Source organism: Dipodomys spectabilis, unplaced genomic scaffold (genome assembly GCF_019054845.1).
Source record: "Dipodomys spectabilis isolate Male_0828 unplaced genomic scaffold, ASM1905484v1 ptg000030l, whole genome shotgun sequence".
NCBI lineage: Eukaryota > Metazoa > Chordata > Mammalia > Rodentia > Heteromyidae > Dipodomys > Dipodomys spectabilis.
The window spans coordinates 6,564,393-6,580,984 of record NW_024870707.1 but is presented as its reverse complement, the minus strand read 5'-3'; the positions used below and the strand labels follow the sequence as shown (position 1 = coordinate 6,580,984).

At 45.9% G+C, this 16,592-nt stretch overlaps 1 protein-coding gene across 2 annotated transcripts in view; it reads right to left on the bottom strand.

Moving 5' to 3' along the window:
- Stx3 (syntaxin 3) overlaps positions 1–16,592 on the bottom strand; it is a 46,736-nt gene that overhangs the window by 24,444 nt on the left and 5,700 nt on the right. For both annotated transcript variants that reach the window (XR_006146987.1, XM_042675830.1), the window contains exon 2: positions 5,635–5,718. Coding sequence is in view for 1 of the 2 variants with exons in the window: in XM_042675830.1 (XP_042531764.1) it covers positions 5,635–5,718 (84 nt within the window). In the remaining variant the exon portion in view is untranslated. The remainder of the gene's footprint in view (positions 1–5,634; positions 5,719–16,592) is intronic.

The following is a 16,592-nucleotide window of genomic DNA, read 5'->3' as shown; positions in this document are numbered from 1 at the left end:
GTAGCCTTATATGAAGGGACCAAAGAGCTAGGTTGGCTCTCTTTCTACTATGCTCGGACATAAAACATTGGTAATCTGCAATAGAGAATAAGACCTCTCCATTGGGCCCAACCATGCTGAAGCCTTGAATTCAATTTCAGACTCCAGAATTACAGAAAGTAAGTCTCAGTTACTTATAAGCCAACCTAGTCTATGCTGCTTTATGACAGCCAGAAGAGAGAAAGGGAGGAAGAGAAGGAGGGAGGAAAAGAAAGAGGGAGAGAAGAAGGAAGGGAGGGAGGGAGGAAGGGGGAGCATTTTCCTTGATGTGTCCATTCATCCTTTTATAAGAAAGTCCATGTCGCCCAGTGGCTCATGCCTGTCATCCTAGCTACTCAGGAGGCTGAGATCTGAGGATCACGGTTCAAAGCCAGCCTGGGCAGGAAAGTCCATGAGACTCTTATCTGCTCTTGGCTAAGTGCTTGCTTTCCCGGGGTCCCTGCACACTAGGGATGGTCACGGCCACGGGATCCAGCGGCAGCCAGGGATGAGTCATATTCCCTCCCTGATAAAATGACATGGGGGCTATTCTAGCATCTCCCATTTTCACAACAATTATACCAAATGGAACTGTAACTCTGCAGTGGTCTAAAAACATGTGCAAACTCTTTACTATTCCTCCCAATGAGACGTGGGTTCTAGGTGCTTCTCTCTTGAATCTGGCAGACTACCTTGTTAGAAGTTTTACACAGTAGCTGGAACATTCGCCCTGCACCCCTGAGTTCTGGTGTAATAATAAGATCTCAGTGGACCATGCTGTTAAGGACCTCAAGCTATCATCAATAAAGGCCAAGAATAGGTCCAGACATTAGAACACAGTACTCTCTAACATTCCAGCCTCTGGCTATTCAACTCTTCCCAGCAAAGGTCTTAGAGAACAGAGATAGACTAACTCGACTCTGCCTTATCCAAATTCCTCATTTCCAGGTTGCTTTACACCCCCTAAACGTTGAGGTGATTTGTCAGAATTGGTCATCAGAACAGGCTACCTCAATCCTAAGAGGAGAGACCAGAGGCATCACAGAGGCTGGCCTTGGAGCCCCGTTACCTCTGACGCCCTGCACCAACCCCCAACTCCACACTCCCTGTGCGAAACAATCCTCATCAACACACTGTACTGTCCATCAGGGTCCCAGAGCCAGCAGAACTCAGCACCTGCTGGTCTTCCTCTTGGGGCTCTGCATGTCTTCACGCACTGCCATAGTCAGCTTCTCTAAAATACTCTCTGAACCCATCATTTCCTTGTTTAAATCCTCAGAGATTCTCCCCCACGCTCCACAGTGGCTCATCACTGTAGAAGGCAGCAATACCATCTAGAAGAACTTCTTGTTGCTGCTGCTTTCCTGTTTCTTTCATTAGAATTTTTTTCATTACTGTTTTAGAGTTTGGAATATGAGGAGGGTTTATTGGGAAATTTCCATTTATGTAGAAACAGTGCCCTTTCGACACATTCAGCCCCTCCAGCCCATTCCCATTGCTCTCTTCCCTCCTTTTACAAGCAGCATTTGGTGGGGCTCATTATGCTGTGTTCCTATATGCATATTGTAGAGCACATGGGCAGCAAAGATGGCGCTGAGAGGGGGTTGGGTGGGCAGAGCCCAATTTACTGTAGAGCACATGGGCAGCAAAGATGGCGCTGGGAGAGAGTAGAGTGGGCAGAGCCCAACTGATCTTCCGATCAGTGCCTAACCTGCCCGTGAAGGCTTAGGTGCATGACAGGGTCTGACCTTGACAGTGATTGGCTCCTCTTCCTTCCTTGCCATGCCACCCGCCCTTTTTGGCTTTAAAAAGGGCTGCTCTCTGTTAATGAAGGAGTTTTCTACCTGCTGGATTTGGCTCCCCACTGTGTCTGATTGTCTCTTGGGCTGAGGGAGGCTGGGGAACGGGGAGTGCCGCACTTACCTTTCCTCGGACCCAGGACTGCGTCCATCTTCCGTGGGAAGGACGAAGACCCAACAACATATGCAAACATTTACATGTTTGTTTGTGTATGTGTGAAATGTCCTTTGATCCTCTTTACCCCTCAGTCCCTTCCTTCCCCCTCACCCTCACCATCTAATCCTCTCCTACATAGTCTTCCTTTCACAATTCTGTCCCATTACCATTTCTATGATCATCATTTGAAGTCTATATTACTCAAATGAGTGAGAATGTATACTATCAATTTTGAGAGTTTGGCTTCCTTGCACTCAACATGAACATGATGCGCTCCAGCTCCATCACCTGAAAGAACTGAGAAATCCAAGTCTGAGCCATGGCAGGTTCTACACATCAGTATCTCTATGAGTGAGTGTGATGTGCAAGTCCATTAAAGAACCAGACCCCTGCCTTCCTTGAGGAAGAATGCGATGCTGCCTCTTCTAAGCTCCTATAGTACCAGGTTGATATTTCTGCTATGATATGGTAAGTTTTTGTATCATTTAAAAACTCTATCTCTCTTAGCAGGGAAGAGCCATCATAGAGCCCAGGGCCTGATCACCCAGAACACTGCATCCACAGCACCTACACCCTGGCTTGAATCAAAACAGTAAGCACTTATACATTTGGCTCACTGAATGAATACAGAGCGATATATCCTTAAGATTTCCACATCCAAACACAGAGACGTTTCCTCAAACTTTGTTCTCTCTCTCTCCCAACTAAGGAAATGATCAAGGGAGATATATACAACTCCAAATGAGACTCAAAAATAAAGAAAATCTGGAGTGTATCATTTACCAAGCTCTTGATTGGTCAAAATGGACTGAAAACATGGAGGACAGCTCTTTCCTGTGGTAATGGGAGGCTGGGGATGCCATTAGAATTTTGCAGTGTAAATTGTACTCTGAATACACACTGGTTCTATCATTCCATCTACCTCTGGCAATGGCTTATATGACCAAACTGTGATTCACACTATCTATAGGTAGCAAATAACAAAGGGTTACCTGTAGGAGCCAGGCCAAAAAGCCAGTTTTGTCACAAGAGTATCATCCTAAGATGGACATGGTGGCTCACACCTACAATCCTAACTATGAGGGAGACGACAAACAGGAGGACTGTGCTTTGAGGCCAACTTGGGCCAAAAGATGATGAGGCTCCTATAGCTGGGCCAGTGGTCCACGCCCATCATCCCAAAGCCCCAAGGAAGGCTGCGCCTGAGAGGTCACAGGCTCAGACCAGCCCAGGCAGGGAAGGCTGAGACACTGCCCCGGTGGAGGGAGGCTGGACACAGAGGGGCATGCCAGTGATCCCAGCAATAACAGGAAACGTTAAACAGGTGGATTGTAGTTCAGGTGCATTTCTTAGTAGAAAGTAAACCCTATCCTAAAATAACCAGTGAAAAACAAGGGCTAGAAGTGTGACTCAGTAGCATTGCACCAGCCTAGCAGACAAAAAGCCCTGAGTTCAAACCTCTACAAATAAAACAAAAAATAAAAATAAATGTTTTTAAAAACCTCCATCCATCCCTTCTCAACCAGTACCTGAGCACAGGGCACATGCCTGTCAAGGCAGCTACCACAGCAGGAGACTGGGATCAGGAGGGTAACAGTTCCATACCATGTTGTCTCCTTCTCTGCCCTAGCTACGATAGGGTTTTGTGGGAATTTTCTAGACCGAAAATCCTTTCACAAAGATAAAGGGATTAGAAACAGAACAGGGCCTCTGAAGGGCTTCTTGAGAAAAAAAAAAAATCTTTCCTCTACCCAGACAATCTTTCTTCTGTCCACACAATGTTTGCCAGATGGGTGAGGCTCAGCATCCAATCCTCTCAACAGCCCAGAAATGTAAAGACTACCTTTCCCAGTTTCCAGAAGGAAGTGAAAGCTCCGTGAGACCAAGGTCACAGCGCTATGAAATACTTGAGGATGGACACGAGCCAGGGTCCCACAGGCCGAAGCTCACCGGCTCCCCAGCTCCTCTCAACCATCCTGCTGCTGGATGGGGGAACCGGTCATTGGAGAAGGTTCCTTTCATTAGAGAAGGTATTCTTTAGTCTCTGTGGTTGCCCAGGGCAAGACTGCAGAACAAGCCACAATGTCTTCAAACATCTCCTTGAGTCCGCTCAATAGAGGACATTGTCCTTCCCTGGTCCACAAGGAGAACAGCCCAAGTATTGTTCGATCTCACTCTCTCTCTTTCTCCAAAAAGACAAGGCCCACCTACAAGAGGCCTCTGCTCATATAGCTAACCTCTCTGTCAGGCCTCCACATACTCAGGGCTATTCTTCAACCCACTTATTTATTATCCTGGCAGATAATGGGCCCCGCCGACTCCATGTGGAGGATACCTGTGAACTTACTTTTCCACATCCACAACCCCAAGAGATAGGAAGTGCCTGAGTCTCCCTGCAGAAAGAATACAATGCCTTCTATTGCCCACCTAGGGGAAATACAAACTAAAGAGCCGGGTGCCAGTGGCTCATGCCTGTAATTCTAACTACTCAGGAGGCTGAGAGCTGAGGATCGCAATTCAAAGCCAGCCCAGGAAAGACTCTTTATCTCCAATTAACCACCAGAAAACCAGAAGTGGCGCTGTGGCTCAAGTAGTAGAGCACTTGCCTTGAGCTAAAGAGCTGAGGGATAGTGCCCAGGATGAGAGTTCAAGCCCCACAACCAACAAAAACAACTAAAGAAACCACAGGACAATGTCAAAAACTTCAATGCTTCAATGACAACATGTATGTGTGTTATAAATACAACTCCTCCAGTGCATACATACCTGACCCTCCTGTGTGTGTTTTATGGGCATGATCTCACCCTATATAATAGCACATTAAGGAACAGTCACAAAGCCAAGTTTACCTGGTGCCAAAGCCAGTACTTTTCTCCTTGATCAACTTCTGCTTAGCTCTCAACTCCTCACTATCCACCACAACACGATCCCTACAAGGGCCTTCAAGATCAAAGAACAGGTATATTTGCACATCTGGGCAACCTATTTTTGTCCCTGTTGAATGTCACAGAAATAAGCTGGTTTCATCTGCATTTCTGTTACCACTACAGTGTCAAAGGGACCATGAAATGCTTTGAAGCAGTAAATTTGATTTATCTGAATCACAAGTCTAAAGATGGAATAGGGTTTTTGTTGTTTTGGTTTTTTGGATTTTTACTCCTGGCTGTGACACTGGATTGATGCTACATTTAAACTATGTCCTTTAAGGGAAAAAAAAAATTCATTAAAATGTTAGCCTAAGACTTTAAAAGTATATCTTCTCTGGGACCACACCTATAATCCTAGCTACTCAGGAGACCAAGGATCCAGATTGAAGCCACTTGGACCAGAAATGTCCATGACAATCTTCTCTCCTATGACCTAGCAAAAAGCTGGAAGTAGAGGTGTGGCTCAGTGGCAGAGAGCCCAGTACCAAAATGAATGCGTGAATGAATCAATATATATCTTCAGGTACTTCTAATTTATGTTCTACTTTAATCAGATAAAAGTTCAAATCCTCCCAAGAAATAAATAAAAAGAGAATTTCCCTGTAGCGGTTTATGACAGCCCAGTAAAAACTGTGTCTGTCCTTCCTCGGAAAGATCTGAGGTTTTCTGCTCTTACTCAGGAAGCTGTGTTTCCTCGTGTTCCTTCAGAAAACAATCAAGGAAGGCTGCCCACCTCAGAGAAGAACTCATCCATGAAAGCCGTGTTGTCAATGGCAATCTCCACCTCATCTGCGTCATCGTCCTGCGTCAGCTGCTTCTGTAAGAGACAAAGGAGCGGGGAGAGAATTCAAAACACAATTAGCAGCCACCTTAAGTGATGATCCTCTAAGCCCCAAGAGCTACCCTGGGCTTTCTGTATATAGTTTCCTTGAAAAGTCATGAGCAACTCTAAGACAATATCGACCTCTGCTGTTGCATTGTCTGATATCAAAAGCCAAGCTTGACCACCTACTGAACTCTGTGCAAACATTGAGGAAGGAGAAAAAAAAAAAAAATAGAATCAAGCAAGTTCCTAACCTCCGTGGGTCTGGGTTTCCTTAGCTGCTAAACACTGATAATATACTACCTTCTTCTTAAGAGCTATGTAAGGACGAAATGTGCAGGGCCTAGCATACCATAAATGCTCAATACCATAAATGCTCAATAAATGTTAATGAGTTTTGTTGTTTGCTTTTTGTTGTTGTTGTTATTCTGCTCTAAGTTTTTGCAGAGCTGGGGACTGAACCCAGGGTCTTGCACATTTTAGGCACACACTCCGCCATGGAACTACATGCCTCAACTCAAATATCATGTAGTCGTTGCTGGTGGCGGCGGTGGTGGTGGTTTATTTCTTTACCAATCTCTCCCCACACACTAACTCACTTTAGTTGAGAAATCTAACGTTTAGGGGTGGTTTACCAACTTAGCCCAAGCGGCATACCTAAAATAGGAAGACGGGCAGACTCTAAGCCATCTATGGGACACGGCCCCTCCCTGCCCAACTCTACACCAGCTCCAAACACACTTCCTCCACAGCAAGAGCTTCCGAACTTAAGATTTCCCCATTCTTTTGACTAACCCCCCACCCCCACCCCGCCGGCAGCAATTACAAAGGAAACAGTGCTGTTTTCTCCCTGTAAGACAGCTCAAGTTCATAAGGAACCTCACACCAAGGCCCCAGCAACCTCTGAGGACAGAAGTTTTCTCAACCTCACTCACACCTTCCTCCACAAAAATCACACACACACACACACACACACACACACACACACACACACACACACACACACACAAACCCAACTACATACAGGAAATAATTCTGTTCCCACCCAGCAACAGGACCTCCACTGTTCCTACATTCTTCCTGATGGCTCTCCCCAGATGCCGGCTGCCATGGAGATTTCAAAGCAGAGAGAATTGGCTGGGGGGGGGGGGGGGGGGGGGGGCGGGGGGAGGAGAATGGGAAGAGAAATGCTTTTGCCACAATTCAATGGCCTGTGGCCACCTAAACCCAAGATACATTGCTCTCACAACTCCACAAACAGGGGAGCCATGAGGGCCCTGTCACCTCCCCTAGGGCCATCCCCACAAATCTCAGAGCCAGGAGTTACCGGGAGCCACCATGGGTGGGAAGTCTCCAGCATCTCATTCTCCCACTTGTCTCCACAATCATCTCCTGATTTGTGTCCCTCTGCTCCCTGAAGTGATTTAATGACAGCTCCCCTTCTAGGATTAAAACCCAAAGCCTGACAGTCACAAGCCCCCCGCCCCCCCACACACACACACATACACTCCAGCCCCACCCACTTTCCTTCCACTGAAATTCCTCCCACTTCCTACACTATCATTCATTCTAGGTCACCACTGTCATACAAGGCCTTCAGCCTGAAAGGCATTTGTCCAACTGGCAATTTTTTACTTAGTCTTTAAAAATTCAGCTCAGATATGGGGGAGCAGGGGATGAGGAAAGGGGTGACACAGATCAAGATGCACTGTATTCATCAATCGACATGAGTTGAAACCCCTTGGGACCACAACTTAAAAATCATTTTTGAAGCTAATAAATAAAATAATAAAATAAAATAAAAATTCAGCCGGGCACCAGTAGCTCATGCCTGTAATCCTAGCTACTCAGCAGGCTGAGATCTGTGGATCATGGTTCACAGCCAGCCCAGGCAGGAAAGTCTGTGAGACTCTTTTAACTCCAATAAACTAATCAGAAAAAGTCAGAAATGGCACTGTAGTGGTAGAGCACTAGACTTGAGCACAAAGAGGCTCGGGGACAGCGCCTGGCCCAGAGTTCAAGGCCCAGGACCAACTAACTGAATATAATAATAATAATAATAAATTCAGCTCAGTCCTGTAGCCCTCACCTGATCCATACCTTCCCCTTACAAAATTCAAAACCTCCTAAATCCCCTGTGCTTTATATAGACCTTCTATAAGAACCATTGCAACCATTACTTATCCCTGTATTTAGCAATCTCTCTTCATTGACTCTAAACTTCCGAGGGTTCGGAGTTGCCTTATGTATCTGTATCTGTCAGACTTGTCTGTCTGTCTGTCTGCACAAGGCATTTTTTTCTCTGCAGACTACCCCTAGCCTTCTCCACATGATCATCAGGACCGGACTGTGAGAGAAGTGTATCATGAATGGCTGTCCCCAGCAGAGCTGCCCACCCCAACATCTGCCGCCCCCTCTCCCCTTCCCCCCTACACCCCTATCCCTGTGCTGTTCTGAGCCAGCCCCTGGCTTATGGCAGGTTCTCCAGTACTTGTTCGATGAGCTGAACTGCAGTCTTCTAATACAGTTCTTGTGTTCACTGGACCAGGATCTGTCATTTCCCCTGCACTGCACGTGTCAGGATTTAATTTACATCACATTTCCGGACATATCTAACCAAAATCAAACCAACTCCAATCAAATGAATACCTTTCACAGAGACCTGCAAACTGGATCCACCTGTTGGTGGATCTACAATGAGACAAGCATGGTCTAGCATCAGCACGCTCCTCAGAATTCCATTGCCCAAACCTCTGTTATCCTCACTAGAAAACAGGAACTGACTTCCTCTCAGGCAGGCTGGGTAAAAAGCTGTTCTTCAGAGGTCATCCGAATACCCACACTGAGGGAGAGAGCCCAGGTACACATGTGTACACCACACACACACACACACACACACACACACACACACAATCATCCACAGGACAGGACTCCAGCAAGCCCAGCTGTGAAGGAAATGGGAGGAGGCTACATCATGGGTGGATTACAGAAGTGTGTGGAAACTGGAAATGGCTGTGTCCTCAAGCGTGACAGGGCAGCCATCATGAGGACTCTCCCCCATCATGAGCTCAGTTTTGAAACCTCTCCAGAATTTGTACAGGGATCGCCTCCTTCCAAGCTGATCACCTGTGGGCTTTGAACAAACAATCTCGTCTACTTTCTGTGGGGAAAAAAAAAAAGCAATGGACTGGGAGAAAGAGAAGCCTTGGGTCACCCACAGCTACTCTAACACATTCCCTGGCTCTGAGAGATCAATCAAGTACCACACCTGTCTGATATTTTTACCTACTCATGGATTTAATACCACTGACAGAATTTTACTACCTGACTTTTACAACAACAGAGAAGTCCCCTCCTTTAAAAAAAAAAAAAGTGTCTCCTCTTCCAATAAAATAAATTTGATTTACCCTGTTAAAATAAGTGAATACCCTCTCTTAGCAGGGTGCTACTGGCTCACACCTGGAATCCTCACTACTCAGGTAGCTGTAATCAGAGCAGCACAATTTGAAGTCAGCCTGGGCAAGAAAAGTCTGTGAGACTCATGCGATTCTTATCTCCAGTTAACCACCAAAAAGCTGGAAATGGAGCTATGGCTCAACGTGGTAGAATGCTAGCCTTGGGCACAAAATCTCAGCGACAACACTGAGGTCATGAGTTCAAACCCCAGGACCGGCACAAATAAATAAATACATAAATAAATGTCCTCTTAAAATAATAATAAACACATAGAGATACACAGGCATATACCAGGACTGTTACATGAATTAAACAATACTGTAAAGGTTCTCCTGCAATGTCAAACGTAAGAGCAGAACTCCATGAAGTTAACTGTACACAAGATGGAATCACCACATCAATTTCCCCATAGCTTTCACCTAAGCAAGGTGAAGGGGTGGGGGAGACAGAACAGGGGACTCAGAGCTGACTGAGGTCTTGGAAGCTTTTACCACTAAATTACCTTACTACAAGACGAAAGCATGGCCTCTGCCCAAATAACCAGTTATTGATACAGGTGGGACTAGCACTCGGGTCCTAGATTGAGATCTTCCCATTCAGAGTTATCTACACACACCCATAACCATAAAGTAACACCAAACTGTAATATATACCATCACAAGCTACCTGGGATGGATGAACCCCAAACTACTGACAGCCTTCCCTGCAGCGGGGAACCCACCAAATCCCAAGGCAGGGCTCCCTTCCCTTCTAACGTAGGTGGCTCTCTGGCAGATCCAGGGTTCTGGGGGATCTTAGGGGCAAAGAAAGTAAAGGTTCTCAGCCCACTGGGCTGGGCCTGGCTGACTAGGGAACTCAGACATCATCTCCCCTCTCCAACATCATACAGATGCCACATTTCAGAGACAACAGCCAGGGTGATAACCTCCTCTCTGGACTCGGTGGGAAGAGATCGTGGGTCCAGAATCTAATCTCAAGCAATTGAAGCTACTATGGTTCTCACTGCTGTCTTTCTGTCAAGAACTTTCTCTATCCTCCTTAGTCTAACTGCAAGAGTTCTTCTTTACTAACTCAGATCATTAATAAATGTATATGCCACCTACAGAACCCCAACTAGGTTCTGAACCCCAACCTGCTTCCTCATACACCGAGGGCAAGAAATCCTGTCTAGGTTCTGCGGCTGAGAAACGGGAGGCCAGAAGAACTAGACGCAGTTCCAAGTCTCCCAGCTATGGAGCCAGGGCTCAGGCACAGGTCATCAGTCCTAAGCCCATCTTAGTATACTGTGCCCTGCTGAAGGTCTGCCACTAAGAGCAGTGAGGAAGTAGCAACCTGGCCCTACAGAAATCGCCCCAGCTGCAAGGTCTTGTGGAGCTTAGGGATAACACGACACAAGTCTTAGTTAAACGATAGTTTTTCTCACCAAGGAAGAAGCTTAGCTTTCTACCTGTGGCCTGAGAAAACCCCGGGATATCCCCCAAATGTGCCTCAGAAACCACATAGGGAAATCGGGGAGGAGAAGCGAGAAGATGGGGGGACTCTTGGGCCTCTCCTCGTTAGTCTGCACATTCGCTGCTTTAAGTTCTGAGAGAGAATTGGGAGGGAGAAAAGGAGGAAGAGAAGAGGGAGGAAAAGAGGGGGGGAGGGGGGAGGACCCAACTACTGAAGTAGAAAAATAGACATCTTCTAAGAAATGAGACATATAGAAGAACCAGTAGAAGACAAAGGACACGTGGTCCTTACTGTCCACATTACATCAAGGAAGGACTATCTATCAGCTGGTGGATCAGAGCCCTCTAGACAAGTACAGGTGAGCACAAATTCTCTTGTCTTCTCCCTACACACGTTGCCCGGCAGCAGCTTTTCTAGTCCCTCCTCTTGAATGGAAAAGAAGCGGAGGAAGTGGTACTGTGGCTTAAGTGGTAAAGCACTCGCCTTGAGCTGAAGAGCTGAGGGACAGAGCTGGGGGGGGGGGGGCCAGAATTCAAGCCCCATGACCAACAGAACAAACAAAAAACAAAACAAAAAAAGCAAACACACAAAGAAGAGAGGCAGAAATTCCGTGTGACCGCGGGGGCTCTCAGCGGGCGCACCTCTACTTATTTCAGGGAATGCAGCAACATCTATTAAGCCGTGTTGGATTCATCTACATGCGTGAAGGAAAAAGCTGCTGGCACCTATAATGCCGTGGTATAAAGGTGCAAGGATTACAGCTGACTTCCTGCACAAAATCCCCAGCTCTGTCACTTGGTTGCTGGGTATCGGTGATGTTGTTTTTCTTTTTGTTTTTTTTTTTGGGGGGGGGGGGCGGTAAATACGGGGTTTTGACCTCAGAGCCTATACTTACTTATTAAGCAGGTACACCACCACTTGAGCTGTATCTCAGCCCTCTTGACTCTTCAGTCATTTTTGATTTAGGGTCTTGCTCTTGCCCGAGACCACCAGCCTCAGACCACAACCTTCCCCTCTGTGCCTCCCCCATAGCTAGGATTTCAGGCACCATCATGTCAGCTTGTCTGGTAAGATGGCAGGAGAGGGTGGAAGTGGTTGTCTGGGCTGACTCGGCCTCCTGAGTAGTCGGGATTATAGATGTGCACTATCACTCTGTTCAAGGATGTAACCTTGAGCAAAACCCTTCATTCCTTCCTGCCTACGTTTCCTTGTGTATAACATAACCAGGATAATCTCAGAAAACCATGGTGGAGACAAAATTAGCTATCACACATGAAATGTTCAGAGCAAGGTTGGGTACCACTAATGCCACGGCGGGTCATCTGAAGCAGAGAATGGGGCCTAATCTTCCCTATAGTTTCTGCTGAAGATGAGACTCCAGTGCCAGCCAGTTCTTAGAAGGCAAGTGATTGCGGAAGACGAAAATCCACAGTGGCTGTAATTTAGCAATTATTATTATTGTTGTTGTTGTTGTTGTTGTGCCAGTATTTGGGCTTCACACTCAAGGCCTGGTGCCCTTGCTCAGCTTTTTCTGCACAAAGCTGGTGCTCTACTACTTGAGCCACACTTCTACTTCTGGCTTTTTGCTAGTCATTTGGACATAAGAGTCTCAAATTTGGCCAGGTTGGCTTTGAACCACAATCCTCAAACCTCAGCCTTCTGAGTAACTAGGAATAAAAGTATGTGCCACCAGTGTTTGGTTTACTTCATTCTTTTTTTTTTTTTTTTTTATCGTGGGGCTTGAACTCTGGGCCTGGGTGCTGTCCTTGTGCTCTTCAGCTCAAGGCAAGTGCTCTACCGCTTGAGCCACAGCACCACTTCTGGTTTTCTAGCGGTTTATTGGAGATAAGAGTCTCACGAACTTTCCTGCCCAGGCTGGCTTTGAACCATGATCCTCAGATCTCAGCCTCCTGAGTAGCTAGGATTACAGGCATGAGCCACCGGCTCACTTCATTCATTTTTAAGACTTTAATTTTTCAGGTACATGAACTTATAGAATAAAGCTGCTGGATTCTATTTCTGCTATATCCTCACCAATTTTGAAATTTGCTACCCTCATGACTCATTATCCTTCACTTCTACATAGTTTGTCATTCTGCTTCAATTTAATGTTAAGCTAAGAGTTCATTAGAAAGGCATTTATTATATTTCCAACCTGGACAAACAGGGGTGGGGGGTGGAGGGTGGGGGCGGGGAGGGGAGGGGCGGGGAGGGGATGACTATGACCGCATTGTTAATCTGTATTGATATCAATCCCTCTCAGGAAACATATGACTTATGTCATGTAGAATTTGACACTTGTTTCATGTCTTAATATAGGGTCAATTTTTCTTAACCTTCTTTGTGTGTTTCTAAAGAACCCACATTATGTGTAATGGACACTATCATCACTTGGTCTGACTTCTTAAAACCTGGACTAGGACCAGCCTAGAAACAGTGAACATTCTCAAGGAAGAAAAGCAGCAGAAGCTGGTAAAAGAGGGGAGAGGAGGACGAATGGTAGCTATCTACACAAATGGGAAATCTGTGTTTAATTCTTCCCAAGTTACCCAGCTAAAAAGGAACAAAAGCCAGTTCTGGGCACATTCATTAGGTCCATCCAAGGTTCACTACTATATTAACTCTGGCAGGATCTAGAAGTCTTGTGGCCAACATCCATACCTTTTCCACCTCACTTCGAGGTTCCATGAATAACAAATTCGCAGGCCCTGAGTTCAAGCCCCATGACCAATAACAAGGAAAAAAAAAAAAAGAGTAACAGATTCGTGTTCATTCATTCATCCAACACTACTTATGGAACATCTAATGTTTATCTGGCAATCATACAGGGGAGGGGGAGAGAGAGAGAAAGAGAAAGAGAGAGAGAGAGAGAGAGAGAGAGATGAGAATCTGAGCAAACAGCACCACCCAGCTGACCAGAATCTCACTGTCTCAGATAGAAGACAGTAAGACTATTACACCATCACACGATGACTGACGACTGCATTTAATATAAGCAGTTATACATGAAGAAAAGGACAGGGTGCCCACAATCACAAGGCTGCAAGATAGGGCCTGAGAGGAGGGACCCATCAGAGAATGTTGATAGTGGTGACTCCTGGGGGAAAATGTTAAAGACTCGGTGGAATCCTAGGAAACCTACAGAAAGGCTGTTCTAGGTACACCACACCCTTTTCCTGCTTTCAGGCTCATCCTGGAGCCATTCAAGGAAATTAAAATAATCCCTTCTTCTTCCTCTTGGACTGCTCAGCTTCGCCAAAGGGACCTTCAGCCCAGCCTTCTACATTCTCTTTCTGACTTCTCCCTCCTCCTCTTCTTCAGTCTCACACCTCCTACAACTTCCTAACAGGGTCTTAATCCTTCCTGAGCCCTCCCCGGATCCTTCCTTTCCACCTGCCCTACTACCTCCTTTCCCAACATGATCCTTCTAGAATACTCAAGTCATAGTTAGAACAAACAGCATCCACTGAGGTGAGGGAAACATCAGGATTCTCTGTATTATCTTCGCAGTTTTTCTGTAAATCTAAAAGACTATTGGAAAAAAAAGAAAAAAAATTGCAAAAGAAGAAAGAAAAGAAAACCAGATAGCTGACACGCTCAGACAGTACATGCTCCACTAATCTCTTCAGGTGGGGGCTGAATTTCACTAGTCTCCACAGACACTAGGGCACGTTGCCATGGAAACAGCCAAATGCCAGAACTCAAGCTGACCTCACAGGGAAGACAGTGGCAGGAGAAACAGGCGGATGAGAGCCCGGTATAACCCCAGCTGGAGAGCGGGCTCCTCAGGGATTACAGAATCTACCGGTAAACACATGGGCAGAATAACCCCATTCATCCACCATATGGCTGGATTTTAGGCTAGGAAAGACCCAAGAGAGAATGAGCCATGCATGGTCTCTGCTTACTTCCAGAGCCCTAGACCTGACAAGGTAAACAGCTTCTGCAATACCATATGGCTCTTTTTACATAACAACACATAGAAAGAATCTGCACAGCCCTGGTCAGTGTAGCCAGCCCAACCTGAGGGGAAGAGCAGGATTTTGCAAGGAGAAAAGAAAATGAGGTGTTCGGATTTTCACTGAGATATCCATACACCCTTGTGTTGTTCTGGTGAGACCCAACCCTCCATATCACCTTGGGTTTCCATAAAGGTAGGAGACTAGGAACTCATCCATCCTGGGTGACAGATAGGTGCCTTCTGGTCTATATGCCAGTGAATACAGAGATTCCCTGAGTGAATATTTCATGTCAGGGAACGTTTTTCACCAAATCCACAGCGAGTGGGGTGAGAAAATAAGTCAAGACAAATAATAAGAGGTAAGGACCAAGCCGTTATAAACCAGCCAACAAAACCAATGTGTAATCCACAGGGGAACAAGAGGAATATCGTTATCTGCCACTGTATCAGGGGCACTGCAGTGGACAGTACAGGATGATGGTCCAATGAGGCAAGTATTCAAATTTTTGGTTTATTGTTTTTATGCTTATTTTTGGCCAGTCCTAGGGCTTGAACTCAGGGCCTGGGAGCTGTCCCTGAGGCTCTTTGTGCTCAAGATTAGTGCTCTACCACTTGAACCACAAGTCCACTTCTGGCTTTTTCTGAGTAGTTTATTGGAGGTAAGAGTCTCAAGGACTTTCTTGCCCCAGTTGGTTTGAACTGTGATCCTCGGATCTTAGCCTCCTGAGGAGCTAGGATTACAGGTATGAGCTACTAGTGTCCAACTAAGGATTCAATTCTTGGTCCCACCACTTCCCAGCTGGAAATAAATCTGATCCCTGTACTCCCTCATCTATAAAATGAGATGAAACATTACATTATCTAGAATCTTGTAGGGTTGAAAGGTGTAGAGGAAAGATAGGTTAAGAACCAAACAATAGTCCATTAGCAAGCTATTCAATACATGGCCATCTTATTGTAGATGATTGCGTGTCAAGAATTAGAATCACCAATCTTAAACATAACAGACATGGAAGGCAAAGAATCCAACTCCTAATAACAAAGTAAAATGGAAGCTAATGTAGAACCCACTCAGTGGAAATTTTGCATTACAATTCAGTCTGTCAGTTTGCAAGCACAATGCGTCTTGGTCCACATCACCCCTTCCATCATTCTCCCCTCTGGGGGGGGGAGGGGAATTTTAAACCTTCTGACAATACAAAAGTGTTGCAAAGCAACATACAGTCAATGCAAGCTGCAGGATTAGAAGGAGACTATTTCCAGGCACAGTTGAAGGAAATGAACTTTTCAATGTGTGTAAGAATTCTGGCAAAAGACAGGGAAGAAGCGCTAGATGGAAGGGAAGAGGGCATAAACAAGCATCTCTCCCTGGGCTCCTGCCAGTCCCCCATCCTCCCCCACTGCTCGCTGGAATAAAAATAAAATTAATCCCCTTCTTTCATCCAGGCGTTTCTCTCTGGCCTCCAGCTGATGAGTCTATAATCCCTACTCAATCCCTATCACTCTCCTCTCCTTTCTTGTTCTCAGCTTCCTGTCTGCTCACAGCAAAACAGATCTCCCAGGAGAGGAACCATCCCAGATACACAGAGAGGACAGGAAGAAGGAATCCTGACTAGTAAGGAATCTCAATGGGGTTGACCCATAGCACCTGGTAATGCAATAGGCGCTCAGTGAACACCAAGTTAAATTTTAAAAGGGGAAAGCACAGCTCCTCATTTCTGATGGGTTATAGTATAACACTAACCTGAGGCTCTCTGATCCCTTGGAAATCCTCAACTTCTAGTGGGCAAGGACAGGAAACTCCATGTTAGAAAACAGCAAACACAAAACAGCACCAAGACGACAAAAAAACTGAGTCTGGCCTTTAAAGCCCCAGGTGGTTAGTTGAGTTCATGCATGTCTCCCTAACTGGTGCTGTTCTGGGAGTTCCAGTACATACCACTCATTTCTAGCCCTCCGAAGATCCTTCTAATATATCCTCTCCAATGCAGTGCAAAGT